Here is a 25225-nt window from a genome sequence, read left to right on the forward strand (position 1 = left end):
GGGGTCGAGAGTGATTGCTACTGGTGTGTGAGCCTTTTCGTAATCAGAATTTGACCTTCGCCTTGGCCATCAGGGACGATGGCCCTGGAGAGGGGATGGTTGTCATGACAGATACTGTGTGGCGCCGGCACCGTCCCATGGGTCCGCGGGTATAGGTCCCAGTTCGTGATCGTCCGATAACGATTGCAAGCATGCATCTTTGCCCATTGGTACAGTGGTAGTCCATGCTCTAACAGATTAAATATATATAATACCTCTTACTCTTAATGCACTGCCGTTGTTATCAAGGGGCTATGATAAAATGAGGTAAATAAGTCCCTTACTACATCGTTAATAAGCCAGATAATTCCACGGATAAAGCCTCGAAGATAAAAAAAAAAAANAAAAAAGTCTAACAAGAAGCTTTTAGACCCTGGTGTATTATTTTCATTCTACCATAAGGGTGGGTGCTTGACATAGTCCTTAATTGATGGCAACAAGGAGGTTATATTATGCAAGGTTGAACCATTGCAGTCCCATGAAACAGGAATACATAAAAATGCCTATGCGCGGTGGTGATCATTGGGAACTCCGTAAAGTTCTAGGTCCAGTCGAGACCGAATATCCCGCTAGTCTTCGTCACCGTTGGACTGGATAAGCACCTTGCGAATATCTCTGAAAAGATTGCTCAGACAGGTTCGCCAAGGCATGTAGCCCTTGTCACCGTATTTGAGACCGCCCACTGCGACAAGTTGCGTCAGCAATCGCATTGCCAGGTAAGGACATGAACGTGAAATATCTCTTTCGAGCACCATGTCCATACATGATGTTTTATAGCACAATATCAGAAAACAGGTGCTTTGAGGCTGATCAAAACAAATGCAAAACAAAAATTGCTTACTGATTCTGGCCTGATGCTGCCGCATGGTTTGATAATCCTGCGAGAAAGCAAGAATTTAGCCAGGCATGCGGATAGCAGGCAGGAATCATCATCTCCTCCCATTGACTATGCACTTACTGCGCCTGGATTGAGCGGTTGGAAATCACGCGCGGCTGCTTTGCGACAAGAATCCATGTACTTCTCGTATCCATGGAGGATCTTCTCATATTATTAGCAGGTAAGACCCATAGATGTTTAGAGATACTCACAGTATCTCGAGAGCCACTAGGGCCCCGTCCATCTGCGAGCTTGTAGACCAGGAGACTGTGCTGGAGACAATGTTCCATCAAAACACCCTCGTATACTCTTGACAGCTTGTGGACCTCGTTCGCAATATCCCTGCAGGCTACGGGTGGAATAAGACGTTGGTGGGAGTCAAAAATTTCCTTTCTTGCCCAACCAATGATGTTCATCAAGATAGTGGTCTCCCTTTCGAGGCCACGTGGGGGCTGAGGAGATATTAGCGATAGTATAGAGAAGTACGACGGCAGACGTTCACCTACCAACTCGCAGCGTGATCCAGTTCGCAGGCAGGCTTTGCAGATTGTGGGAAAGTAGTCGTCACCGAAGCAACACTTGGGCCACAGCGGCCGAGCAGAACTGGGGGTATAGTCGGCGTTCATGACAAGAATACAGCGAATACAAACATGCCAGAAGCTGAAATCTTCCGGGAGAGTGCCATCATCATCGTCATCATCGTCATTTTCGTCATTTTCTTCCGTAACGCTATCGTCAATCCCGGTCCGGACAGAATCGTTAGTTTGCATGGGAACAGGACTGCTATTTTCCGTGTGAGAAGGAATGCCGTTCGTCGTTCGATCAGGAATGGCACCACTCATCAAGTCAGGACTGCCAGAATCTCTTGAAAGGAGAGTGAAATCTTCTCCCGAGTCAGGATCGGGATCTCGGGTCGCCACTCTGATTGGGTCTCGGGGCAGGAGAGTCATGCCTCGAGGAGGATACGGGTTTGGTCGTGCTTGGCTTCGGGGCTGCACAGGAAGATTATGTGATGCCATACTGAGACTGCCTCTCTGCAGAGATGATGGTGTGGGATTAATCATTGGAACAAAGCAATAGGAATCTGTGGGCTGATCAATGCAATAATAATTGGGATTGAGACAATCTTTTGCAGCTCTCTCCAGTTGACAGTGCTGAAGATAAGGATGGCTGGCACTTTGGAATGACGTTTCAATGTTGTTGTTTATCTTTCCCCAAGAAACGGCATCTACAATAGCATTGGCAACCGAACTAACGGCATGAAGAAGAAGGAGCGATTATATGCAGCAGTAGCTGAGACCGTCAGAACATGAAGTGAAGGGAGGAGCTGCCCGAAAAGCTACGGCGTGCGGATTCATATTTATAAACATGCTGTTTAGACCTGCTGTATGTTCCCACTGCTCGATGTTTTGCTATACTAAATTCTTGCTACAATTTCTCAGTGCTCGCAATAAATTATTCTTCAACATTTGAAAGAAGAAACACGTGCAAGCAACCGAATTCTGGTGTGTTAATTCGTGATCGAAACCAATCGAGGGCGAGGTCCGTCGTGTCACCAACGCCTGGAAAGTGTGTCTGGCATTCAATTATTGAGCTTGCTCATGCACCTATGGACAGAGCCGAAACTGCAATGCGCAGGTACATATATGTCCTGCCACATACTAGGTAGGTAGGTACAGGCCTAGAGACTTTCTTCAGGCTTTGGCTTTTAGTGGTTTAGTGGGGGGTTCTCCTGCGGCTGGTTCATTGTCCAGCTTCGATTGCCAACGCGGGGTCTCGATTATCCACCACGTTGCATTACCCAAACCGCCGATTCCGATTCTTCCCATTGATTTCAGCCGCTTGTGTGGCCGCATAATCTTGAGCATCCCAGCATCCAGTGAGCCAGCCATATATTTGTTACTTTCGCCATAAGTCGCCAATGCTTTTGTTCGGTTCAAAATGGATCCTGTCACGGCTGCCGGTCTGGCCATAGGTGTCGCGGGCGTTGGTTTTCAGGTCTACACTGGCTGCGTGCAAGGTGAATGAATACTCCATCATCTCCAGTTGCGCTCGTGCATACGCGTTTCTACTGACATCTGCTATAGCTATACAATTGCTGATAACGGCAAAGAACTTCCCAGATGAGTTCAAATACCTCAATCTCCGCCTGCGCATGGAGCAGCAACGATTGTTCGCCTGGAGTGAAACATCGGGCCTCGCCGACGTAGATAGCAAGAACCAGCAGAAGATATTGAAAACCAACACCTTTTTTCTCCATCGCACCACCGTCTTGGATCTGCTCGTCCAAGTGCAGTGTCTTTTCAAGGAATTTCAAGACGAACAAAAGCGGTACCAGAGAATTTTGGTGATTCCTGATTCCGCCGAGTCGCTCGAGACGCCAGAAAAAGATGCATCTGACGCCAACTTTCCTCTGCCGCAGCGACGGCGGGACTTTATCCAAAAGGCCATGTCCAAGCTCAAGAACCTGTCAACAGAAGGTGCGCTGCGTCTGAGATGGGCATCTTTTGACCGGGACGGCTTTGAAAGGCTGCTTTCTAAATTCGCAGTGCTCAACGATAACATGACTGATATACTTGATGCTCGCCTTCAGGTTGAGATTCACCACACTGTTCAAGATACAAACAGGGGTATGCTGCAACTGCACCACAAGATTGCTGATCTATCACGCTTGGTCATGGCCTTGAACCTAAAGTTGGAACCGCCCGCACAGCAGGCACAGTCACCCAAGTCAGATTCGCAGAGAGAAGTGAGAGCAAAAGAAGCATCGGGCCTGCTGCTCCTATCTCAATTGGCCAAATTCAAGGCCTTCAATGAATCAATCGAGTCTGGAAGAAATAATGCACTGGATGAAAAGACAACATCGCAGCTTGAGCTTGGTCGTCCACAGGAGCAAGAAAAATTGAAGCTGGATTCCGCAATGATCGAGCTCAAACAACAAGGAGCTAGCGGGTCCCAGCGTTGCGAGGCAATATTCAAAGCACCAGATGGGAAAAGAAAGAATATATGGATCGAATGGAAGGAGTTTGATGGGCATATATCGAGCGACTCCGTGCCGGCCAAACAAGTCATTGTCGATCGCGTCAGAAAGCTGGCTGCCCTTTTGAACCATAGTCCCAAGCCCGAGGCATTTCGAACCCCTCATTGTCTTGGTTATTTCGACCAGGAAGAGAATGACGATGACAGCAGCGACGAGGAAGGATGCTCACGGCTCGGTCTAGTTTTCGAGCGGCCAGAAGATGCATCGATAGACAAGGAGTCGCCTGCCGTGAGCCTCAGAGAGCTTCTAGAGTGCGACTCCAAAGGTCACCCCAAACCGAGCTTGACGGCCAGGAGAGATCTTGCTCTTGCTGTGAGCAATTGTCTTTTGGTGAGTACCATCTTCAAATAGTGCTCTAATACGGGCTTGAATCATTGCCGGACTAATACGACTGCAGAGCCTCCATTTGGCCAACTGGCTACACAAATCTCTTCGATCGGATAATGTCATATTCTTTCGCGATATCAAAGGTCAAATTGATTATGCAAAACCTTACATTTCTGGCTTTGACTTTTCGCGCCCAGCCAGAAAGGATGAGCCCACGGAAATTGCTAGTCAAGACGATATAATGCACAACCTTTATCGCTACCCATCTATACAAAGCAGTCAATCAGCGCAGCGTCCACGTTTCAAGAAGAGCTTTGACATGTACAGCCTGGGTGTAGTCCTCCAAGAGATTGGCCACTGGGCTCCCGTTGAGGACATTGTAAAGATCAACATTGAAAGGGCATGGCGCCAGCCGTCCATCATTGAAGGTGTCCGAGACATCCTTCTGGCCGAGAAGACTCGAGAGGAACTGAGAGGCAATATGGGGTCCGTCTATGAGACGGCCATTCGACGATGCATTGCGGGTGGGGAATTCCTCAAGTTAAAGGACGGGGACGACGAGACAAATGACAAGGTGGCTACAACACTGTCCATGGCTTTTTATGAAAATGTTGTCAAAGAGCTGGAAAGGATAATCGTGTAGTTGTTGACAAAACAAGACCAGGAGCCAATTTTGGATTACGCGATATGCAGGTCCAAATGCAGTGTGGTATTAGATCAGTCCTGCTCGAACACAAGAGCAAAATATACATGCGTATTCGAGACGACTAGCCGCTGGCGCATCCTGCATGTGTGTTAAAAACAGGCTTGCATCATTTAAGATTAAAGTATCTGTCCGGCCATGCGGGATATGCACAATAGGATTTGATCTTTGTCCAGCATTTCGTTCATAAAATGGACAATAGCGCACAAGGCTTTGAATGCGTTTGTCGGATGGAAATGGAAAATGCATAGCAATGGCCGATGAGGCAACTTGGGACTGCTATGACATGATCATAGGCCTGTTGCTCAGTTGGGTATGTCAATATGCTGACCAATGATGGAGTGCAGTAGCGGGGTCGTTATCTCCGGGTCTATTTGCTACCCAGCGTTTCTTCAGTAATCGCTAGCCACATTCCAAGATTCTTTCAAACGTTTCATCTCGGATACTTTTCCTTTTCATTAGAATCAATAACTCATCCGAGGTTGATCAATTGATTGCTCTAGATAAGAAACCCTCAAGACGCAAAGACAAATGGCCCTCGAACGCGTCCTCGGCGGTTGGTGGTCGTCGGCCGCCAACCCGAGCCTCAAGGGCCACCAGCTGCTCATCGTATCGCCGACAGCGCCGGCGCCCGAGTGGGTGAGCAAGGTCAAGAAGGCGCACCGGGATCTCGACGTTCAGCACATCGACATCAACCCGTGGACCATCCACGCCGCGGCCGAGGCGCGCACTCGGGACATTGACTGGTCCAAGGCCACAGTCTTGCTCACGGGCCCGCTTGTCCCGACCATTGAGCAGGCGCCCCGGCTCGAGCTTGTCCAGCTTCAGAGCGCCGGCGCTAATTACCTCTTGGACAATCCGCTGTTCAAGGACACGGATGTGGCATTTTCAACGGCCAATGGTGTTCATGGGTGAGTGGTCTTTTTGTTTTGTGACTGTCTATTGATCAATGCGCTTGAAGAGATGCAAATCCCGGCGTGCAGTACTTTTCTTGCTGACATTCTCCGGTAGCCCACAGATTGCAGAGTGGGTGATTACCACCTATTTGATGCACCAACATGAACGTGAGTGACATTTGTCCGACCTGGACTGGTAGCGAGAGCCCAGGCTGACATTTTGCGCTAGTGGCGCTTTACTTGGACCAGCAGAAGGATGGCCATTGGAACAGGGTCACAACGGCACTTCAAGACGCCGTTGGTGCTCGAGTGTAAGTCGTGACTCTGTTGTGATAACAAAAAGTTACATGAGACTGACACAAGCCATTCAGTGGCATTCTCGGATACGGCAGTATTGGTAGGCAGGTGGCCCGAGTCGCCAAGGCCCTCGGCATGGATGTTATAGCCTATACCAACGGCCGGCGCGCGACCCCGGAATCGCGCAAGGACACTGGCTATATCGTACCAGGAACGGGCGACCCTGACGGCATTTTCCCGTCCAAGTGGCTGTCAGGCGCCGACAACCAGTTTGAGGAGTTCCTAAGCTCGGACCTGGACGTGCTCGTCGTCTCGGTACCGCTCACGGCCAGCACCAAGGGCCTAATCTCGGGACCCGAGTTCAAGCTCCTCGAGAAAAGAAAGACCTTCTTGTCCAACATTGCCCGCGGCCCCATTGTCGATACCAAGGCCCTCATTGGTGCGCTCGAGAAGGGACAAATCCGCGGTGCGGCTCTCGACGTGACGGACCCGGAGCCCCTGCCCGATGGACATCCGCTGTGGAAGGCGCCCAATGTCTTCATCACACCGCACGTTAGCGGTGTTTCCAATGACTATAATACCAGAGTCTATGACATACTTGCACTGAATCTGCAGAGGTTGGCAGAAGGCAAAAAGGAGTTTGTCAACAAGGTAAATAAGAAGGAAGGATACTAGATCTTGTAAATTATATTTGAGCAGAAGAATTACATTTTGTGATGGAAACTCGAAGACAGCATGCCCTTTCACATAAATGAAACATTCGGGGATCATAACAGCATTACGCAAAAGGACCAACCTTTAAGTCTTGGATTAATGTGCGAGAGCTACTCTTCCGTCTTCCATCCGTGCTCATTTTGTAGTTGTATCCCGATGGGATATTTGTTTATTAGCAATCTCAACGAACCTTTAGGTGCACGAATACTTTCTTCACTCCAGGTAAAACTGTACCATCTACTAGACACTTTGAAATTCAAGACTCTAGACTTTGAAGTAGGCTATTTGCTGGCGCAAAAAAGACCGTGCCGGTTACGGCTCTCGAAAAATCTAGAATACGATCGTGTAGGCCAGGCGGTTCTCCAACAAACATTCGTTCCAACATTTTCTCAATAACCCATAGATTCCGGGAGTATCCAATGAAATAGGTGCCATATTCACCAGAAGCTGGTGATCCAAATGGCATATTATCTCGGAAAATGTCGTGTTCATTTCCATCTGCGTCAACAATCGTCGCTAGTTCCTTGTGAGATTTCTGCTTCCCAGGTGGCGCATCATCGAGCTCGATATTATCAAGCTTGGTGCGGCCGACAATGGATTCCTGGTCCGTCGTTGATGCAGCACGCCATTTTCCCATGTCGTGCAAGTACTTTTGCACTACAACGTACGTCCCCCCGGCCGCCGCCTGATCATCCTGCTCGGCCACCGTAATGGTCTGGGGAATGGCCGGTCCTATCGGGTTCGCGGTGCCGTCAACAAAGCCGAGGAGGTCGCGCAAGTCGAAATAACGGAAACCGACAGTGGTATCGACCAGCGTGACGGCGCTGCCCAGATTGTCCATGAGCTGTCGCTCAAACTCGAAACACAAATCTCGACGGTCTGCGCGGATATGGAAGAGCAAGTCCCCCGGAGTCGACGGCGCCTGATGCTTGGTTCCCGAAATGGCCTTGAACGGGCGCAGTTCGGCCGGTCGACGAGCCCCGGTGATTTTGTCCCACGCGTCGGCGCCAATGCCCACGGTGCAGCCCAGGTGAGCGCTGGGATCACGTGAGGCCACGTTCTTTGCGAGATCGTCCAAGCTGCTCAGCGTGGACCTGACTTGCTGCGCGGCGCTGGCATCGTCGCCGACGGTCAAGACTAGAAACGTGGCCGACTTGGTCAACCCGACGTCTGTCGGTGAGGTGGCCATGGCGGCACGAGGACTGCTGACGCCCAAATACTGAGGCCTATTAATGTGGAAGTTTCTGATGCCCAGTTCTTGGGTAGGAGACTCTGCGCCGGATCGTTTGTGGAAACGGATAAGCCGGAAACACCTTGCTCGATATATAGGTCGTTGAACTTGCGTGGACAAAGGTCGCTGTCCAGTCCTGATGAGCCTTTGCATCTTGAAACAGGTGGTCGATGGCAAAAGCTTTCCTTTCCATGCCAATATTAATAGTTCTTCATGTTGCAGGTATTACATCTTCGGAGGGGAGGTAATATTTTCCCTCCAGCGTTACTACAACTATCCACACGACGTCATGCCGCATGTTCAATTCTGAATGTTGATGGCGCTAAGAAACTATATGCTATATCCGTCAATGAGAAGAGTTCAATGTCCAGCTCTCTCCAACTTGTGGAGAGGTGAGCCACCAAAGGTGCCTACAATTTGGAAGCTATGCAACGCCCTCTCGGTCGCTGTAAATGGTCGAAACGAACGAGCCCTTGTTCTTAATGTGTATAAATAATGGAACACGGACAGCTAAGCGACCTCTAAGCTTGGATAGGAAAGACTACTTGAGAGTTAGTCATACTCTGTTGGGGACTAGCTTCCCCAGGAACCCCAGATTGATGCAGGGATTCAAACATGGTTGGAACCTCGCTCAAACCCAATACTTGTGTTGCGTGCATTACCAAACTGGATCAAGGTATCTGCAATAAGAACAAAGCTAAGCCGGCTATCTCCAGTGACCACATGGATACATTATAGTAATATACTGTGTAGGTAAAACTCTTATATTGTTATCCTGCCCGTGTGCTACGTCTGGGGAATGATCACGGGCGACGTTGCTTCTCTGTGATAAATTGGTTGATGAACATTGATTAATTCCCAAACCCCGAGCAGCATCACCATGGAGAACTCTTACTGTACTCTCTATTACCTAAAGGTTTATTCTGATTTGACCGGCCATCAGGTCCTCCCGATGCTGCTTCCTTGGTGGCTACGGTGGTGTTTTTATCATTGCTAATGTATATACGGATCTTGGGGTTGAAGGCAAAATATGGTCATTTTCTTGAGATATGTACATGTGAGATATATTCATTCTTGCAGATTTTCTATTATTTTCCCATTATCAATGATACTTGGTTGGCATGTATTGGAAGATGCCCTTCATTTTAGAAAGGCTCACTTTGTATGTTTATGGCCGCGATAATGAGAAGTGACTATTCGCTGCTACCGATGGACGACTCAAATTAAAAGAGTGCACAGACATAGTAAAATGATACTGGTGATAAACTCTCGTATTCTCATTGACATGAGCAAGGGGTGTAGTCGCCTTCTTATGGGGAATTTGTTGTCTTCGCTTTTGGTTTGTGTAGTAAGGATTTGTACAACTCCTTTGGGTCTCGGTTGGAGCCAGACAGGATTAGGTCCTTCCACTCATTCCATTCGTCAGTCTGTGGTAGAATTCCCAAGGCACGAACCCAGTCCTTATTCTTATCCACCAATTCCTTATAGCGTGTGATGAGGGCAGCATAGACATGTGTACGTGTAGGCATGTCGTATTGGTCCAATTGCTCAAGTTGACTGAGGTAGCACCGACTGTTCAGGCGCTGCCCAGCAACGACGTTGACCTGAGCCAGAAAATTGATTATGATGAAGGCTACTTGATCCATGGTACTCCCGTTGGGCACTAGGCAAAAGATGGCGAGAAGCATGAAAACTGTTCCCGTGCGAGTCGCAGCCTGCCAGACCACAGCCGACACGCCCCAAGGCTTGGATTTGTAAGTGGGCCCCTGAGCGGTCCAGTCTCTGATGTCTCTTCGACTGCCTTCGAGTACGACGGCCGAGTTTGCCCGGCCTATGATGAAAGCAGCGTCGCGTGCGTTCGGCTCCGCCACGCTACTCATGTCGCTGGGAGAATGCTCAATATTGAGGTACTCCACCAGCCTGAGAATGATTGACCACCCTATGAAACTGGTGCAAGTGCTGATGCCAATCCAGGTTATCCCTTTCACCATATTGAGGAATACCAACACACCCGCCAAGAAAATCCATGTAAACATCGTCCAGATTACGAGGAGTACGTGGGCAGGACATATCCGTCTTGTGGCAGAGATCGAGTGGCTGTGATCCCAAGCTGGAATTTTCAAGACAGTATATGTTCCGTCTTTGAGAAGCTTGCCATAGCGGATAGCGTGGTGGAGTCTCATATTTCCCAATTGTGCCGCATTGACCCCGTATGGTAAGAAGTAGACCAGAGAAGCAGTTTCCGAGAGAAAATTGTAGTTGCGCAAGTAGCTTTGCAAGCCCACAACGGGAGTGGCTACCAAACACTGGACAAGGGATCTTTGACTCAGACGATAATTGATTTCCTCATCCTCACTTATCAAAATCATAAGTGAACTGACATCAAAGCTCCAGGGTCGATCTTGATCGTCTGCAGCCATCTGGAAAGCTTGAGAATAATACTTATATGTATTTTAATAGATATTAGATAAGGCCATGAAAAATGGCAAAATGGTGCGCATCACTCATCATTCAGGTAGCTCTAAAAGCAGTATTGCTCGACATGGTATATATAGAATAATGAAGTAGTGGTGAGGTGTGGCATCTTTCATGTGCGCAAAATCTCACGGCAAAGTACTAGCGAATTCAAAGCTAGTGGGAGGAGGATTGCCAGCATCACATGTCTGACGACGCAATTATTATCTCGAGCTGAGGATTCTAGACCAGCAGCTGATCTGGGCTGGTACAATCTACTATGTACGCCAGTGCGACATATAATTGATCGAGGCCTTTTCTAAAAACAGAAGAAGAAGAAATGCGATGAATGAGCTGCTGAGGTTAGTGCAGCAGCCAGTGATACAATAAAGTTCCAAGGTTGATGTCTGTTGTGGTGCTAAAGTAGCCTAAATGTGAGGCTGTTTTGTAGTAGTGGCAGCACTTTACCAGCTAGGTATTGAGCTGATAATTTTAGGGAGCATCACCTTCGATGAAAACAGCGGTCCAAGATAAAAACTGTTTGACCGAGACCTCCCATTTTAATACCTAGAATTACAAGCTTGCAATCAGCCATGGTAAGGACATCTCGCTCAACACTCATCATGTCCACGACTTGTTTTCCGCCGTTCTGGATATGGAGCGCTGAAACTGTGGTACGCTATGGCGAGTTCGTTCGAAATAGGATTTGTCCATAGCTTTCACATGGTTTCAGCCACAATCGAGGAGACTAAGCGGCGCCAACCTTCCCGCCGTTGCGGCTGAGAATTGCTGTCGGACATCTTAAGACCAAATCATCCCCAGACCAGTTTTCCCTCAGGGTTTCTTGCACGTGTTAGCCCACTGATAGGAAGCTGGAGAGTGCTTTGTTTGGTCAATGCCAGAAAAGCTTCAGGGTACTGAAAGCTACTGCTTATCAAGACGTGATCTACTATTTGTGCAACATATGAAGCTGAATTCTGCAGATTTTCCCGCAAGAGACTTATAGAGTGGTATATACACGCAGATCCGCAACAGCATATGAAAAAGGTAGTGTGGGTTGCAATTTCTTGCGCTAAATGATGCCATGTGTTTGAAGATAGCCTCAAGCTACCGTGCAGTTGCATTGCTGGATCAAGAGAAGAAATGATTCCAAGCAACGTCACCCACACTGTCCATAATCACACAAAACCAATAGATTCCTATTTATGCGGCGAAAACGTACGGGGCTCTCAAACTGGAGAAAGTCTTATTCCGAGTCAACCCATTCGCCGCCTAGGATGATATCTTCAACTCTCTTGGGTCGCATGGGAGTAACAAACTCGTGGGCCGCAACATATTCCTCAATAGCCTCCCAGTCGCGGCACGTGTGTACGTGCCCTCCCGAGATATGGAGGTCCGTTTCGTCGTCATTGGGACCTCCGTGGTTGAATGTTATGGTGCTCACATCGGCATGGCACATGAGGGATTGCCGGATGGCGTCAACGCAGTGATCTGGTTCATGTATCAGTACCTTAGAATACACGGGCTTTGATAACATTGAAAGATTTGATATTCATATCGCATAGTTGGGACGATAAGGCACAAGATTTTATCGGACTGGTCTTACCCATGTGCATATCAGCAACCTCCTGACTGACGTGATAACGCTCGGCAAAAGACTTGTAATGGTCCGGCCAGAGGTGCTTGCGCAGCTCGTCAAGACAGTGCAGCGAGTGGAAAACATCAAATATGACCCCATAGTACCCGTCCGGGTCTCCCGGAATGGGAACGGTGGTGTTTTCCAACTGGGCCGCGTCCTCGGGCGGGATCCGTGTCATGTGTGTGTACAAGGCCCACCAAGCCCGGTCGAGTTCCTTCGAGGGCGGACCTTGGTAGCGTGATGTCTCGGTGAAGCCATTGGTAAAGACTTGCTCCTTGTAGCGGATTGCGTCTTGTGCCGGGGCTGTATTTCAGAGACCTGACGTTAATGTATAATCAAGCAGGAGTGCAATGATTTGCTAGAATACTTACAATAGGTTAGCTGATCGCGATGGACTGGTGAAATCTGCGCTTCCCTGGAGGTGCATGCAGACACTGTTAGGTATAGGAAAAAGCAGCCAAGAGCCCAAAGAGCCGCAGTACCAATCTTCATTAGCACAGAGACGATTCGTGTGACTAGGCATGGTTTCTTGATTGGAAACAACACACCCTCTTCCGCGATGTCCGATGAAGTGCTGCCAAGAATGGGCACTTTCTCCCACGAGATAGGTACATTTTTCATGATGGCTGTGCTGAGACCAGAGTTTGAGTAGTTTCGGAGACACTTGTAACTTGAAGACGAATTGTAAAATGGCAATATATTGGTGTACTCTGTCGTTGGAATACCCTCTGGTTCTTGGGGGAGTCCACTTCCAGTTATATTACCCACATACCAATTGAAATATCACTCCATGACACAAGCAATATACCGACAAAATTTGTAAGCAATGTCCGGTTCATGGTCTAGACTCGCTGGCTTAGCAAAATCACCTGCAAAAAGTGCCAGGGTAACTTGAATGGACAAATGATTGCTCTTGTTTGAAAATGTCACATCGCATTAGCGATCTCACGTCTAATCAGGTGACCAGATTTGGAACTGATCAAACATTTCATTGGAGTTTGAATTCACGTGTTTGTACTTAATCTGGACAGTTTTGCGATTTGGATTATACGTTCCCCGCAAGGGGGCTTTTCAGCTGACTTGGCAAGGGATAATTAGATTCTGGTGTAGGATTAGGATTGAGCCCGATACGCATCGCGATTGGTCAAAGTCGTAGCGGTGAGCCGAGTATTTGGGTTCCTTTGCATAATCTAGATTGACGAAGGTGGCATGGAGCTAGGATCTGCATTGGTATGTCTGTTGCGGCTCGCTTAATACCGACTCGCTTCCACTATGGTAACATCGGCATGACAAGAAAAAGCAAAGATAATCTGAAGAAGAAAAGGCTTCGGCTACTCAACGCCGAGCATATGCTAGGCTCGCTACACTGCTACGTCCGGGTGATATTCACACAGCATATGTCATCGCGCAAAGTAAGGGAAGCATGCCTCTGTGCTTTCTTTCATTCCACCTTGAACGGGAATCGAACTAGCGCTGGAAAAGGCGAAGGATATTTCTATTCACTTCATGATTTCACGATTTTTTGTGATTATCTTCCTCTGGTTTCGCATGTAGAGCACTGACAATTGGATGTGGCCACCTTCGGATGTCTCTGGTGGATGGTATGCACGCGAGGGAGAGGCGTAACACCATATTTGGTAAGTGAACAGTATATGTGAGGGGAGAAAGTGTGTCGGGTTGCAGTGCTGAAAGGTTTGCTTGCATATAGCAACTCGACCCCATTTCTCAATGGCATATGAAATGTCATGGGCTTCTGCAAGACTAGCTCTACCTTTATCCTAAGACTTGGAATTCCATACCTCTGACTTTTCTGGCGCAAGGGTACCATTAGGTCGACAGCATCCTTTGGAAGCCGCGTAAAGCGGCTAAATGCGCCCTGGTCAAAATTTCGCAAACTAGCCACCGAGTCCATGTAGCTCATTTGAGTTCGATACTCCATGTAGCCCATCTCAGATGTGCAATCCAGCAGCACCATTATACAAGTCGCACTAGCGTACTCAGGCGGAATGATGGAATTTGGCAAGTTTTATTGCAATAACATAAGGCTCAAAAACATGAAAATCTTCGACGAAGTTCAAGTAAGTTCCGTCATGACATAGACAGGCACCAAGGTCGGCTCATGGGACACCGAGACTTGGATCCTCGTGTATGCCTCTGGCGCATGGGATATGTGAATACCTATCTGCGCGACAATGCCTAAACTCTTGCTGAGCTCACTCAAGAAACATTCGGTCCAGAGTGGTGAGATATATCGTAGTTGGATTGGAATAACAGTCCATTCAGAAAGGGACCGAAACCCCTGTACGGTGTCAGCCTGTCGCCGCAAAATAAGACAAACCTGGCCATGAAGGCTTGGACCGCTTCAATATTGACTCGCAAAATTGAGCATACCCACTATACAACGGAACTACTTTGTTTCCAGACATGGCGCCTGCTCCGTTCCGAAGCCGGTCCCCGTTCCGAAGGAAGACCACCGTCCCGCACTGAGATCAGCCCCAAAGCCGGTGACCTAGTATCACTTGTTGGAATGCCTCGGAATTGAACAGACTCCTGACTGAGATGGAAGGAATTAAAGGCGCCTGCGGGTGGCTTGAGGCTCTAGAATCATATATCGGTAGTTGAACGCGGCAAGATGAGAGACTGTTCATTGCCTGATCAATGATCCGGCGAACTTGATTTACAGATTACGGCCGATCTAGTGTAAAGCTGCAGGCAAGCACAAGCCTTGGCTCGTGGGGATCGAATTACTACATGGTGAGGATCGTCTTGCACTTATGGCATAGCTTCCTGGGCTTGCTGTCCTTCGGCGCTGCACTTGATTTCAAAGCATTTGTAATGCCAACAATCCGATTCGGTATTGCAAAAGCTAGTGTTGGACTAAATATCAACTTGATCTTGAGACGATCCCTGCCTTTCCCTGCGTTGGCTTTAGTATTCTTGGGGTTCCAAGGCCCCGCGATTGCTCACTTTTGTCGGCTCCGGAACCCTGGCCAAGGGTTGCAGGCCCCCCTCGATATCCTGAGACTCCACCCAATTGCCGTGGATCTGTCCTCGGAGGTAGAGCGGCATCCGGATGATGGCCTTGGGTTTTGTAAACTCGCGGCTATCGAGCACGACTAGATCGCTCTTCCTCTGCTCCAGCCTCTGAACCATACACAGCACCCAGCCATCACCTTCGGGGCTATCCTTGGACCGAGGAATGAAGACGGGCTCTTCTACTATGCACTTGGTGCCAGGTCTGAAAAACTCGGTAGTTCCAGTTCTCTTGTCCACTTTAGCCAGACCGGTAAGTGAAATCGACATAGGCATGCCGTTTTCCGGAAGATCGGGTACTGCTACGGGGAGGAAAATGGTATTATACTTCCGACCCATGTAGCGCTCATCAATGCGCGGAAATTCGGAAGGAAGCGGGAGCACAACTACCGGATCCGGGATCGTGCTATTAGTCGGCTTGGATGTATCGAGCTCCCAACGGACAAAGTCACATTGCGGATCCATCCTGAATGGCGGCGAATTCTCGCTTCCCCAAGCAGGAAACAGGTTGGTATCCAGGACTCGAGATGTCTCGATGTACAGCTTGCCGGAATCATCTTCCCATGCGGCTGCCGAGTGTAGGAGAAAGGCATTCCGCGACCATTGGTACGAACGCGTCTCGCCACTCTCCCAACCAGCGGGGACTGTATCTGCGCGTCTGGGGATGACTTGGAACGTCACATTCTTGTCATCTGCCCATTTCCAGTGCTGGCCACGCTGCTTCATGTGTTCCACGTCCGATTTGAATGGCCACATGAATAGAATGATGCAATTGGTGGTAATGGCGCAATCGTGAATCATGGCAGGCCAAGGAGTACGGTTCCACTGTATATCCTTGATCTTTCCGTCCTTTGTGAGGTGGTATGTGACCACGTCGTCAGAGCCTAGCTCCTTTGCCTCGTAACCAAACACAACCAGCTCGTCAGAGAACGGGTCGATCTTTGGATGTGCCGAGAATGTCTTGCCCGGTGACTGGAACGGATCATACGTGCGAGTGGCCAAAGTATTGGGATCAACGGCGTAGGGCAGCCCACCCTCTTTCAAGGCTAGAACGTGCCCTCCCCAATACACGAGATTGGTGTTCGCAGTCGAGTCCACAGCTGCGCGGACACAGGGGTGGTGGGTGAATGGGTTGCGATACAAGCCAAAGAGTCTCTTGTTTGCAGCTCGCTCAAGTCGGAGCCGTTCCGTATCAACATATCTTATTTTGAGATCAACCTTTCCATCATGAATGCGAAATGCTGAGATATTCCCATCACCCTCGACCGGCGGATTCCCGGGCATCAGCGGGTAAAAGGGATCGACCATCATGCGATAGAAAGTCCCATCCACCTCCTTTGGGATTTCACCTAGGACGATCAAGTCGGCCATCTCGCCTTCCACCCGGCCTGGGGCCCCAAGGTCGGCTGGGCCTATGGCTGGCGGCCAGGCTGATTCGAGTCCAAAATGATCAGGGTTGGGGGTTGGGATTGGGAATGGCATTGGTGGTACACGGGTCTCAGGCATGATGAAGAGAGGTGCAAAAGATTTTTGAGCTGTGCAAATAATGGAATGGGCAAGGCAAACTAGTTGAATGATTGGTAGTATAAACTGATTTCACGTACTCCTGAGGGCACTAATTCTAATGTCTAGGAAAGGAAAGAAATGCTCTTAATATACCTTCAATGTCCATGGAGACGTGAATTGCCGAGATACTTACCGTCAAGATCACGTTTCGCGTACTAGCCAGAACTCCGGATGGACAGGTCAGTGTCCAGAGCCCGAGCCCGAGTCCGCTGAGTCAGAAAAAAAAGACCATTGGTGCACCGTGAGTATAAACGTTCGCTTATATTTTCACCAATATCACCACAATCCAACAGAGGTCAAAACATAGACTTTATATCCCATCTCATTCGGTCATATATTTTGACTTCAAAGTGATACGCCTTGAGGTTCCAACCGAAATCGACCATATCTAAAAACATCAGCTCACAGACCACCCCAAGAACCATGGGCCAGAGAAAATCGTGATTGTCGCGCCCGGAATAAGCTTTTCTTGGGACATTCCAATACCGAAACTATGACCGTACTCGCGAATAGGTGCACCCTGACTATGTATATTTGATACAACCTGAGTCTTGTACGGAGCACCAGAAGGCAAATTCTTGAAGACCCCCGATTTTAGGCTCATACGCTTACCCTTTCATGGCTATATTAGGAAAATTATAATAAATTATAATTATTAAATTCTTTATTTGCTTTCTTTTCTTTTTTTAAACTTTTTTTGTTAAATGGAACCTCCCCACCCCCACCCCCACCCCCACCAAAAAAACACTCCCGGGGGGGGGGGAAGGGGAAGGGTGCAAAGAGGGGTGGATTTTTGCTATTGTAAACAGGATGGTTTCATCTAAATCTTGGTTTTTGCAACAGTTTGCCCTCTGGGCATCCGTAGTCTTGGTACCGGAGTCGACTCCATCATTGAGTTTGCTGAGAGGCAATACAGCAATGGTGGAACCATGCCAGAGCTCACTTATAAGCGCATTTTCGTGGATGGTGATTACGTTACCGTCCACTTAAAAGTTGAGGCAAGCCCTTTGTTAGGGCTCTGCGGACTCAAAGCTTTGGAGTACCTAAATACGATATGAGAATGGCAAGTTCACCGAGTATTAAGATGTTTTGGATGCTATTCGCTCCCCCGAGGAACAAAAGAATGGGAAAGAGGTCTTTTAGGGAAGCTGTTATTTTCTGGAATGTGATTCTACTGAGACTCGTCGGATAGACCAGAGTAACGGTCTCGGCGATCGGCCTGGGCATCCATCTTTCTTTGTGGTGTGGTTAATAAGTGTCCAGCTGAATTAGTACATTCGCTTTGTTATTCTCGTCGCTCACTACATGACGCTCAGTATCATAGCTATAAGTGATATGTTGTACCCCGGTGCAGCATATATACCGTGTAATTACTATTGCAAACGTATTTATAGTGGGGCGCGTCAAAGTCTCACTTGCGTGGATGCGCCCTTCTCGACGCATCTCCCGTGGCCCCAAGATCATGGCCACCAAAAACGTTATTGTTTTCTCTATCTAGAAGATATGTTTGATCATACCTCCTCCTGGTAACCAGAACGAAGCGCATGTTCTCTTGTCGTACTGACGTAGTCAGTACCCACTGCAGATCATATGCGTGGGTATATCGTCGCTCTTCAGCACCTCTCTTTTGTAAACTAGAGATCAACTCAGACAACTTTCAATGCTTCCTCCATCACCTCGTCTTCAGTTCCCACTTCACACATCGGCTCAGGTGAGATCTCCTTATTGACCGCGATGTCAGAGGATGCTTATGGTGAGCGCTGCTGTAGAGCTGGGTATGGCCGATATAGTCGGAGTAGTGGGGACTGCCATTACGGGCAGTGGTTCAACCCAACCGTCGAAACTAGGAGTAAGATCGGCAAGACAAATACTAATTCCCAGCAATGGAACGGGATCTAATCTTTCCCTGTCGAAGCAAAATCTTGTCCACCCATTGCAGTCGCACGTTAGCTCCAAGGTATCTTGATCGATGGAGCACTTGCAGCGCTTTGCAGGATCATCCTCGGGGCTGCCAGGCCTCACGAATGGTACTGTCTCGCGATCCCACTGCGCATAGAAGCCATCTTCTGGTAGGCCTGGAGCTATTAGGACGAGATTGCCTTGTTCGTTAAGGGTGAATATTGTATGATGTGGTGAGATTCGCACAAGCCATGTGCTACCATAATTACCAAATCCTATATAGTCCACATACAGCTGAAAGTTCCATTCAATAGCTTGCACGAAAAATGTAGCTTGTGCGAATGGGACACTTGTTTCGTTTGTTGGACTATTTGTCACTGGTATTGCGTTCTCCGTCGTGGTGGGGGAGGCTGTGAAGGTTGTCGAGCTCGCTGAAGACGTCTCCAGATCAGAGGTTGGGGAAGTCGTCAGAGCTGAAGGCGCACTCATCGGTGCGGCTGGAGATCTGCTGCTGTATGCAGGTAGTAAAGGATAGGAGCCGTAATTCTGATGGCCATCCACCCAATGCCGCTGGGCAAATGTATGTTTTGCAGTGAACAAGAGAAGTATTCCGAGTACGCGAGTAGGCATTATGAATGGAACAGTATTGACCTTTGGGATACAAACGAAGTGATAATTCTTAATGTAGCATTACGAGTTTATCTTGAGGAATTGATACAGCTTTATATATCTTTTTTTATTTTATATATATATATATATTTGCCTCCGTGGAAATATTAGTTCTCAGCGGGATAATAAGGTTGAAGTGAAACTAGCATCATTGACCGCTGCCGTCTCTAATATTCGATGACGGACTGAACCGCTGAAATAAGCTTCAGGATAATCTTATGTTCCTCCTGATTACGTATCATTCCAGAGAGAAGGAGACTAGAAGTTATTACCGGTAGTAAATCAACAGTTTTCGGCTTTCACATGCACATGAATTCAAAACTTCCTCCTCATTAATATTTCTGCAGTCTTTGTAGAAATATGTTAATTTTATTTCTACTCTGGCCAAAGCCGATGGTCCTCGAGCCGACCTGTTAATGTGGATCCTATGATTTACCTTTAGTGACCTAAATGCAATCTTTACAAGGCGCACATAACGAGCATTTGTCATTTTTACCCCTCATATAAGATACCACCAAAAACAGGAATGAATGACTTTATTCAATAATAGGTTCTTCATATGTTCTTGCATTTCCCTTTGCGTCAATAATTGAGAGCCGACTCACTTGAGCTAGACCAGTACCATGTGTTCCAGGCTTAGGCCGCCCTGTATTATATTGCTTTCTCCGGGTAAGCACATCTTACGGGTACACGCCACGACCTTAGCAATCCCCTCTACTTCGACAATAGAAATGTGTTCTATTTTCCGTGAATTTACCCTTTGATGAACATGATCAAGCAACTTGGATTTCTCTCCTGCCACCAATTTTTGTTCTGCAGGGCGGACAACAAACCAAGGGCGAGTGGGATATAGGTTATCATTTCCATTGCGCAAAACTTCCAGGTCGACAACTTTGTCACCATATACAGTGTCAGCCGGCACTATTGCTATAAGCCCATTACATACCGCCAAGCGACTTCGTGGTATTGAATGGTCCTGATTGCGAGAGAATGATAAGTTTTGCTCAACCAGCCTGATCATATGTCCAATGTCCATGAGCCCGAATTTCTCAGTGCCAGGCCTGATCTTGACTAGCCGGTAGTTCTCGTTATAGTCGGGAGCAATATCCACGGCATCACGCCCAAGAAGGGCGCCGCAGAACCCAGCCCACAAATCCTCTAGCATCAAATCCTCTTTGCTTTCGGCCCAGTAGTCCCAAAGGTCTTGTAAGGGGCTCCCTGCACTAGGTTGAGTATGATTGACCAATCGCTCTAGACTCTCACGAAGAGCGTCCACAAATTCATTGCACCGGGGTATGACGTCTCCCAGCGCCACTATATGGTTGACATGCTGCTGGCGAACAGGCACAATCTGGCAATCTCTCGTGACGTTTCGTTCACCCCATAAGGGCCCAGCAGGGAGTGGGTCCTTCTGAGCTGACATTGTGCGCAGTTCCGATATCCCCCAAGTTGGCACAAACGACGGTAGACCGCAATCGCCAGTGTCTGAATTGACATGTTTGACGACAGAAGAAAGATCCATGGTTCCAACCAGGTATTTAGCTGCCCGAACGAATACGTCTCTTGTATCTAGGCTGTAGTCAATAGGGAGACGTTCCTGGACTGCCTTTGCATCAGACGCGATACCCATCAGACAGAAAAAAAAGTCACGAGGGTCGCTTAGCTGAGCACCCTTGCGTGAGATGACAAGTTGTGAGAAAGTTCGGCCTTCGTGGTCGTTGCATGCCTTGTCCATGTCAAGGAAGCGGGAGACTGAGGTCCGACTGCATTGGAGATGTTGAATCATAGTATGTAGATCATTCCACCCGACGCGGTGTTGGCCACATTGAATGCGTGCATTATTCGAGAGTACCAGCTCTTGGAAAACCCAGCCCCTTACGAACCAATCACGAGAACAAAGTGTCTCAAAGGCGTCGTTCAAAACGTCAACGTCCAGGTTCAGATCCGCTTCCTGGGCCGTGTTTTTTTGTGACAGTGCACGACGTTTCGGCGAGGTTCCAAGTTTTCTATGAATGGCGTTGAAAGCGTAGTTGATATCTGGACTAGGAGGTCCAAGGTAAATGACTGTGCACGCTGCCTCGCGATAGATATTCCCCATTATTCCAACCTGGTGACCGCGCTCATCCAAGTTATTCTGATCAATGCATATGGCATCTGCCCAAATGAATATTGCTCGACTTTTATCGCGAACATTGGTCAGTGCACTGTGTAGATTGGTGTTCAAATTGAGCTGGAACCTGCACAGCTTGCTTTCGTCCACCAATTCTAGAGCCTCGGTCCGAGTCTGATGACCCCACACATAGGACAGGGCTGTATAGTAAGTGTGAAGATCATCTTGAATCGATGACAAGGTTCGTGTGACCAGACTCCCACGAAGAAGTTCGTTATTGTCGTTTGAAGGCTCTAGCAGCAAAAGTCTGATTGAGTCTGAAAACTCCAACGGCGAATATGTGTATGCCACTGGTGATTCCATTTCGCTTGTCACTCGGAATACTGGGGTCAGGTCTGATGCCAGTCGAATCGATCTGGTGGGGAATGGATTCTTCAAATGCGCAATTTCTCAAATACACAACAGTCTTGTTCTTGTTTTCGAAGATGCTGACGTGGCGGGGGCTTACCGTCGCCAAATCAATGGACTGCATCGTGGTAGGTACGGCGTCACCTGATTCACGTTTAATTGGTTATAAACCTGCTTCATGCATATGAATACTGGAATGCATTCGGGATGCATTCGGAGGCTGTGAGGGTGCTGCTCCATCACAGCCTTGCATGATATCATGTGCGACCAACAATCAACAAGGTGTACAAATTAGAGCCTCGCAGCACCATAGGGGCATTTTCCTTTACCAAGCATCAATCCACCCACTCCTCTTGTTTCTTGGGACCTATTCGCTTTCCAATTCCTCAATATTTCCCTGCACCATGGCATCAGCCACACTATAAAACCTGTAATCATGCAGCGCTGTTACATGGCATATTGAGTGACTTCAAATGACTGTGCGGATACGATCAGCCTTGCGATGACAACAGTTGACAAATCATCTGGAGTCCCTTTGTCGTAAGTCGCTCCAATAGAGCGAAAAATTCAACCATGCCATCCGACAATGGCTTGCAAGAATAAGACTGATTGTGAAGGCTCGAAGCTCTCAAAGATCCGCAAAAGGGGGAATGTCAAGATCCTGCAGGGGTAGGGGTATGCTTTGGTGGCTCTGACAGTTGCCTATTTGAGAAACCAGCCTGCGTGATATTACGGCTATGCTTAGCCGTCTCTGCGAAGGAATTGTAGTATGGTAACTACAGCGCTACCCAATTGCTTGAGATTGGTCAGGGTTTTGCTTTCTATACTGAATACACCTGTGTTTGCCATTCTATCACTCTTACTCACTATCACGTTCTTACAGGGAATTGCATTCGGTAATCGATACTCATGCCTGGACATTGGGGTAAATGTGAGAAGCATAGCCTTCATCTTCTCTCTTTTCGATTATGCAAGGCTGGGAGTCATTCTAGGACTGTTCAAAGAGGACTTGTATCAATTTGGAAAAGATCATAGGGAACTACAAGGACGTGGGAACAAGGTTCGCCGAACACCACAGAGAACCAATTATTGATGTACTAAAACTACACCAAGTATAAACGATACATCTGTGAAAAATCGGCCGACCCTTTGAAAACTAAAGAAAATGGACAAGCCGTCTCCCAGAGCTTGCGCGGCCCGAAATAAACGATCTCTCGGCGAATGGTGCGTGATCCACCCCTTTCGCTTGTTACAGAGTAGCTACCCTCCTTGAGATCAATTTATTAAGCCCGCCCGCTCGTTCCCGCACGACGCCAAGCTAGTTTCATCGCAAATGTATGCCCCATCGCGAGAAGCGCCGTCTCTCGGTACGCTACGCCGGCCGAGGGCCGCACTAACAAGCAACGAATCGGCACACTTGGCTTAACAAGGCTTACGGAGCATAAACTAGCAGCTGGTTCTGGCTTTCAGTTCACCCAACTGATCTAGCATATTAAATCGCCACCCTTTGTGTATGCACTCGAATAGTACAACGGTTGTCATCAGTAGACCAGTTTTCCGAGACACCGGTAGGAGCACCAAGAGTGACCACTTGGAATTTCGGTACACAGCCTCTCTCTCACAGTTGAGTCATTTCATACATAGCCAGTATAACGTAGGATTGTTAGTATGATGCAAGCATTCGGACAACATGTCGAGCATACGTATGTTCTCGCGCCATGGCTGAACGGATAGGGGTATCCCACCAAGACGCCGTTGCAGTAAGGGCAGAAAAGAAAGCGGCGTGTATTAGAAGAATTCCAAGCACCTAGGTATCCGGTCATGTTTATGTACGTGGCCAATCCAGGATACAATCCACAAAGTGATTCAGTAAGGGAAAAAAAACAGCCTAGGCTGTTTGTTATAAAATGAGGCCCAGGAAACGTCATGTCCACAACAGCTCTTGATTAATAGACCATCTATTCATGGATAATGATTCATCCTTTCGTGTCTGGCTCTAATTCAAAAATCTGATCCAAGCCCATCTTGATGTTTATGTCCTGCCAAGAGAATCAATCTAACGACGTATCGCCAAGAAAAGAGGGCTAGTTTCTAGTGCTATAGGCATTCCTTGCTTCCATTCTCCTAGTACTACGGGCACTGGCGCAATCCGTAGGTAGTAGTAGCTTTGGGGATGGACGACCCCAAACGATACAAGCCCCAGTTATCAGTTTTGCTAAGGACAATGTTAACGCTAACACAGGAACTGGAGCCGGTCTATTTCTTGGCAAGCCACCTCCAGATAACGCTTTCAAACCTGTTCTCGCCTGTCGATCAATTTTTCATCCGGAATTTCAAGAGCAAGTCGGGCCGTAATGCATAGAACACGTATCGAATCTTCAATAGAGCGATGGCCTCGTCCTCTAGAAGACATATATCTGATTACATCCCTCGGCAAAATGCAAATAATCGATGGAGGTTCTTTCACAGCTGAACTATCAAATGTCCACCACGAGATACATACAATAGCTATCATGCATGAAAGGGATCCTTGGAGAAAAAGTCGATGTCGATACCAGGAATCTGGTAGCGAGAATATCTGGGTCCGGTAGATCTCCGAAATTAGAGCCCAAACCCCACCAGGACAAAGATCCGGAGGTCCACCCAGCCGAATAAATCTAGGGGATCCCTTAACACCGGGACGAGGAAATGTTCTGTAGATCTGTGGATCTGTGGATCTGGGATCTTGCGAAGTAAACGAGACACTTGTGCCCAATCACGACCATGTCCCTATACCGTGACTAAAGCACATGCAGCTATCAGAGTGACCACGACGATCAAAAATCCCAATTGTCCACTGATCTAGAGATATCCATATAATCATGAAGAAATTACTCCTCAGCCCTCCTTCAGGAAGGATTGGAGCTAGTGCCCAAGTCGTGGATAGGGCCAGGAGCGCGCTTGTTATTGCTCTGTTCTAAATGCTCTAAATAGCAAGCCACAAACCTAAATTTTCGAAACCGCTGACGAAAAGCTCAGGCAATTATCTATCGTTTGAAAAACGTTTCGTTACTAAATGCCGCCGGCATGTCCACAAAAGAAATGAAAACAACAGCTCACATCGCCAAAGGGTCTATTATACTGCTCACTCCGTAATCTGATATATTCTCCAAGGCTCAGCTAAGCGACTAGACGCAGTCTAGACTGACAATTACTTGTAGTCGACATTTCGTCGGAGCCAGTATGAGGAAGCATATTCCAAGGCTTCAGGAAAATCCCACGGCAATCAAGTCAGCTTGTCCTGAGAGACCCGGCATCGGAAACAAAGTACATTGGGAGTCCAA

The 25225-nt window shown here is 48.0% G+C and overlaps 9 protein-coding genes across 9 annotated transcripts; 2 read left to right on the top strand and 7 right to left on the bottom strand.

The window, feature by feature from the left end:
* Nucleotides 1-608: 608 nt before the first annotated feature.
* On the bottom strand, nt 609-1935 carry PFICI_03716 (uncharacterized protein; the record flags this gene model as incomplete). The annotated part of the gene is made up of 5 exons (XM_007832297.1): nt 609-721; nt 881-917; nt 998-1078; nt 1129-1368; nt 1423-1935. The coding sequence occupies 5 exons, from the start codon at nt 1933-1935 to the stop codon at nt 609-611; spliced, it is 984 nt and encodes a 327-aa protein (XP_007830488.1).
* Nucleotides 1936-2857: 922 nt separating this feature from the next.
* On the top strand, nt 2858-4926 carry PFICI_03717 (uncharacterized protein; the record flags this gene model as incomplete). Its single annotated transcript, XM_007832298.1, has 3 exons — nt 2858-2936; nt 3004-4286; nt 4354-4926. The coding sequence occupies 3 exons, from the start codon at nt 2858-2860 to the stop codon at nt 4924-4926; spliced, it is 1935 nt and encodes a 644-aa protein (XP_007830489.1).
* A 591-nt stretch (nt 4927-5517) lies between these two features.
* On the top strand, nt 5518-6854 carry PFICI_03718 (uncharacterized protein; the record flags this gene model as incomplete). Its single annotated transcript, XM_007832299.1, has 4 exons — nt 5518-5897; nt 5998-6050; nt 6112-6193; nt 6254-6854. The coding sequence occupies 4 exons, from the start codon at nt 5518-5520 to the stop codon at nt 6852-6854; spliced, it is 1116 nt and encodes a 371-aa protein (XP_007830490.1).
* A 295-nt stretch (nt 6855-7149) lies between these two features.
* PFICI_03719 (uncharacterized protein) lies at nt 7150-8277 on the bottom strand (the record flags this gene model as incomplete). The annotated part of the gene is made up of 1 exon (XM_007832300.1): nt 7150-8277. The coding sequence occupies one exon, from the start codon at nt 8275-8277 to the stop codon at nt 7150-7152; it is 1128 nt and encodes a 375-aa protein (XP_007830491.1).
* Nucleotides 8278-9434: 1157 nt separating this feature from the next.
* Nucleotides 9435-10544, bottom strand: PFICI_03720 (uncharacterized protein; the record flags this gene model as incomplete). Its single annotated transcript, XM_007832301.1, has 1 exon — nt 9435-10544. The coding sequence occupies one exon, from the start codon at nt 10542-10544 to the stop codon at nt 9435-9437; it is 1110 nt and encodes a 369-aa protein (XP_007830492.1).
* Nucleotides 10545-11824: 1280 nt separating this feature from the next.
* On the bottom strand, nt 11825-12838 carry PFICI_03721 (uncharacterized protein; the record flags this gene model as incomplete). Its single annotated transcript, XM_007832302.1, has 3 exons — nt 11825-12069; nt 12185-12520; nt 12589-12838. 3 exons carry the CDS (start codon nt 12836-12838, stop codon nt 11825-11827), a joined length of 831 nt encoding a protein of 276 aa, XP_007830493.1.
* A 2307-nt stretch (nt 12839-15145) lies between these two features.
* Nucleotides 15146-16756, bottom strand: PFICI_03722 (uncharacterized protein; the record flags this gene model as incomplete). The annotated part of the gene is made up of 1 exon (XM_007832303.1): nt 15146-16756. One exon carries the CDS (start codon nt 16754-16756, stop codon nt 15146-15148), a length of 1611 nt encoding a protein of 536 aa, XP_007830494.1.
* A 1797-nt stretch (nt 16757-18553) lies between these two features.
* PFICI_03723 (uncharacterized protein) lies at nt 18554-19345 on the bottom strand (the record flags this gene model as incomplete). The annotated part of the gene is made up of 1 exon (XM_007832304.1): nt 18554-19345. The coding sequence occupies one exon, from the start codon at nt 19343-19345 to the stop codon at nt 18554-18556; it is 792 nt and encodes a 263-aa protein (XP_007830495.1).
* A 792-nt stretch (nt 19346-20137) lies between these two features.
* On the bottom strand, nt 20138-21857 carry PFICI_03724 (uncharacterized protein; the record flags this gene model as incomplete). The annotated part of the gene is made up of 2 exons (XM_007832305.1): nt 20138-20275; nt 20331-21857. 2 exons carry the CDS (start codon nt 21855-21857, stop codon nt 20138-20140), a joined length of 1665 nt encoding a protein of 554 aa, XP_007830496.1.
* Between the last annotated feature and the right edge of the window lie 3368 nt (nt 21858-25225).

The sequence above is a fragment of the Pestalotiopsis fici genome (genome assembly GCF_000516985.1).
Source record: "Pestalotiopsis fici W106-1 unplaced genomic scaffold PFICI_Scf_2, whole genome shotgun sequence".
NCBI lineage: Eukaryota > Fungi > Ascomycota > Sordariomycetes > Amphisphaeriales > Sporocadaceae > Pestalotiopsis > Pestalotiopsis fici.